Source organism: Amblyomma americanum, chromosome 10 (genome assembly GCF_052857255.1).
Source record: "Amblyomma americanum isolate KBUSLIRL-KWMA chromosome 10, ASM5285725v1, whole genome shotgun sequence".
In the NCBI taxonomy this organism is placed as follows: domain Eukaryota; kingdom Metazoa; phylum Arthropoda; class Arachnida; order Ixodida; family Ixodidae; genus Amblyomma; species Amblyomma americanum.
In genome coordinates this window covers 139,996,427-140,000,418 of record NC_135506.1, presented here as the reverse complement: position 1 = coordinate 140,000,418, position 3,992 = coordinate 139,996,427, and the positions used below count along the sequence as shown (strand labels likewise).

General features: G+C 41.4%; 1 protein-coding gene across 1 annotated transcript; it reads right to left on the bottom strand.

Moving 5' to 3' along the window:
• Positions 1–1,849: 1,849 nt before the first annotated feature.
• On the bottom strand, positions 1,850–3,721 carry LOC144106552 (uncharacterized). The gene has a single exon (XM_077639399.1). The coding sequence runs from the start codon at positions 3,492–3,494 to the stop codon at positions 2,610–2,612; it is 885 nt and encodes a 294-aa protein (XP_077495525.1). The 5' UTR covers positions 3,495–3,721; the 3' UTR covers positions 1,850–2,609.
• Positions 3,722–3,992: the final 271 nt, after the last annotated feature.

Sequence of the window (3,992 nt, the reverse complement as noted above, 5' to 3'; positions counted from 1 at the left end):
GAATACCCAGATGAAAAACTAATTATTCCCGTGAGGTCGGTTTTATAATGACCGTTAATAAGTTGAAAGAGGAATTTTAGTCGTGATACACGGTTTCTTTGCGTTAATGGTGGCAGGTTTGCTTTCATTAGTAGTTCGGTTACTGATGTACGTCCAAAGCTATTATATATGAAGCGAACTGCTTTTCTTTTCACCATTTCCATCTTGGTGATGTTAGTCTTGGTGAAAGGGTCCCAAATTACACATGCATAGTCTAGTATCAGCAGAATTACACTTTTGTATGCGAGCAGACGGACAGAAGGGGTGGAAAGTCTCAAAGCCCTCCTCAAGAAGAATAATTTGCGGTTAGCATTAGCTACTACATATTCAAGGTGCTTAGTCCAAGTGAGATCATTAGTGATCCAGAGTCCTAGATACTTGTAGTGTGTTACTTCGGAGAGAAATATGTCGTCAGTAGCATATAGATATTTAAGTTTGTGCTTCTTGCGTGTAATGGTCATAAAAACAGTTTTTTAAAAAATAATTGACATTTGCCAAGCTTTGCACCAGGCAACAACTTGTCCTAAGGCATTGTTCAGCAGTTCCTGGTCAGCGGCATTCTCTATTTCCGAGTACAATACACAGTCGTCAGCATAAAGTTTAACCTTAACGGGAATACCATGCAGTACATCATTAATAAACAAAAGAAACAAAAGAGGCCCAAGCACCGAGCCCTGCGGGACGCCAGAGCCAACTGAAAGTCGTTCTGAATGGTGGTCATTAAAAACAACAAATTGTTCTCTGTTCTCAAGATAAGCCGCAAGCCAATTAATTAGTTGAGAATTTTTCAGTATTGCGCCTAATTTGTGAAGTAACTTTTTATGAGACACCTTGTCGAAAGCCTTTGAAAAATCCATAAAAACAGCGTCTATTTGTTTCCCATTGTTAATTGCTTTAGCAAAGTCATGCACTGTTAGAACCAATTGGGTATTTGTAGAGTAGCCTTTTCGGAAACCATGTTGATGCTTCGTAAGTATATTATATTTCTCCAAGAACTCTGAGATATGATTATGAAATATGTGTTCCAAAAGTTTACATACCGTAGATGTTAAAGAAATTGGGCGGTAATTTTGAATACACTGTTTTTTTCCTGCCTTATGTAGTGGCTTCACTGTGGCAGTCCTCCAGTCGCTCGGCACTTGTCCCTCGCACAATGATCTCGTGAACAGAACGTGCAGGTATTTTGAGGTCCATTCTGCATACCGCTTCAAAAATGTGTTTGGAATGTTGTCCGGACCGCAAGACTTTTTAATGTCCATATTTAAAAGCATGTTTAGTATTCCTGTTTCACTTATTTTAACATCGGGTATAGGTGACGTAGGTAATTCGAAAGACGGCATTACGCCATTATCTTTAGTAAAGACGGACTTAAAATGTTTATTAAATGCATTTGCTATTTCCTTGCCATCGCACACATCTTTACCATCAACATGAAACACATCACATTCCTTGGAAGTCGGAGAAATAGAACGCCAAAACTTTTCTGGAGCTGTAGTTATGAAACTGGCCAGTGATTCACCATAGTAGCGTTGTTTATCGGCATATACTTTATTTTTAAGGCGGGAGGAAATTTCGTCAATCTTGTTTTTGACCGCCTGTGCAGCATGAATTTTCAATCTTTTCTTAAGACGCTTCAATTGCCTTTGGAGTCGTAACGTCTCACGGGAGATCCAGGGGTTCCTGCCGTTTTTCTTTTTAGTTATCAGCGGGACAAAACGGTCAATGCACTCTTTTACTAATTTTTTAAACCTGCACCAAAGCGAATGCACATCATCTGTGCTATCTGAAAAGGCATCAAAGTTAAGCGAAAGTATGTCAATGATTGATACATCATCGGCTCGAGAAAAGTTTGGGTAAGATGGATATTTAGGCTTGCTATCCAAGACGGCATCAGCAATGGTGAGTAGGACAGCTTCGTGGTCTGAAATTCCAGGTACTATTTCGTAATTTGTATCTGCGCCTATTGATCCGCTGACAAAAAATAGGTCAAGGACTGACTGAGAACTGCCCTGAATTCTTGTGCTTTGTTCCACAATTTGCAATAAATCAAAGGAAAAAGCAATGTCCAACATTGCTTCACCTAAAGCGTCATGTTTTTCAAGTGAGAACGTCGACCAGTCTATATTAGGTAAATTAAAATCACCTGACAATATAATACGATCACCAAGTTTGACACTCGTGTACAAATATTGTTTGAGATCGTCTAGAACGGAAACGGTAGAACTAGGGGGCCTATACATTGCTGCAATAACATATCTAACATTTCCATAGTATGCTTTACAAAAAATACACTCTACATTGGGTATATCAGACATTGGGAAAATTCGCAAGGTTGACTTAAAGAGTATGCTAACGCCTCCACCTCTACCATCACGGTCTTTTCTGTACGAACTGTAGCCAGTGGGTACAAACTCACTGTCAAATACTGTGTCGTTAAGCCAAGTCTCAGTCAAAACCGCAATTTCTGGATCGTGCAAAAGCAGAAGAGCCTCCAACTCAGCAGTCTTGTTTAGAACACTCCTACAATTAACATTTAATATTTTCAGGGTCCGAGGTTTATTGGTGAGAAGTCAGTTTGATTTCTTTCTAAGCCTGAAGCGAGAACCTTTCGCTTCGTCCCAACCAAATAGGACGTTATCAACGCTTAGTTTATCGAATAATAACTTTGCTTTGGCTCCTTCGTCTCTCTCTTCTTTACAGCTTTTCCATAACTGTTTACGTATTTCTCGAACTCGTTTTGAATAATCCTCAGCTATTGATATGCCGGAGTCTTTGAGCTTGTGACATGATTGTAATATGGACATTTTTTCACGGAAATCGAGCAGTTTTAAAATGACAGGTCGCACCTTGCTTGCTTCCTTTTTACCCATTCTATGGCATCTTTCGACGCCACTTACCGTTAAACCCAGCTTTTCCTGAAAAACGCCGTTTGTTACTTTCTCTTCCAGTTCATGGTTAGACTCAATGCTGTCCTCCTCTATACCGTAAATGATAAGGTTATTTCTTCTACCTCTGTTTTCTAAGTCATCCATCTGGTTTCTAACTAAAGTAAGCTGCCCCTGAAGTTCTGATATGGTAGATTCCATATCTTTCACCTTCGTGGCTAAGACATTTAGGCCGGATAACTGTCTCTCAATACCGTCAATCCGCTCAGTTAAAGAGGAAAGCTTGTCTTCTATCTTGTTTTGTGATGCCTGTAGGCCCTCCATTGTTGAAGTAATCTTACCCTGGCCTGCTAGTAACTCCGATAGCATCTCTTTTTCAGTTGGACCAGGATTTGCTTCAATATCGCCACAAGACAACAGATCTTTCGATAATGTAATAACACAAGACAGAAAGCACTCAACGCTCAGTGGGCAGGGCAGCAGCACTAAAAAACGATCGTCACTTCGATAACAATGTTCATATTTGAGATTACCAACCTGAAGTGCAAAGCAAAAGGGATTGCTTAGCATGTTGCCGTGTCTGCTGCTGACATGCCCACTGGCGAAGAAAAGCTCCGGTGGTGGATTTATAGTCGATGGATGAGCCACGTGACATGACGTCCCCGATGTCGTCAAAGGTGTGGAAGCTGATAGCCAAGGTTGGTCTGGTTCAGTGATGACTCCGTCGGAAAGCAGTACTGCTGATACGGCATCGAATCCTTGAACATGGTTCGCACGTGTCGCTTGATACCACTCACGCGGCGCTAGCAGGGCTCCGAGAAAGACCTGAAGTGCAAAGCAAAAGGGATTGCTTAGCATGTTGCCGTGTCTGCTGCTGACATGCCCACATGCTCAATCGTTAGCACCAACAGACTCCCACGTCGTTCAAACAGCCATATCCCCGTGTACTGTGCGATGTCAGTGCACGTTAAAGAACCCCAGGTGGTCGAAATTTCCGGAGATCTTCACTATGGCATACCTCATAGTCTGAGTCGCTTTGGGACGCTAAACTCCCATAAAACTAAAAGC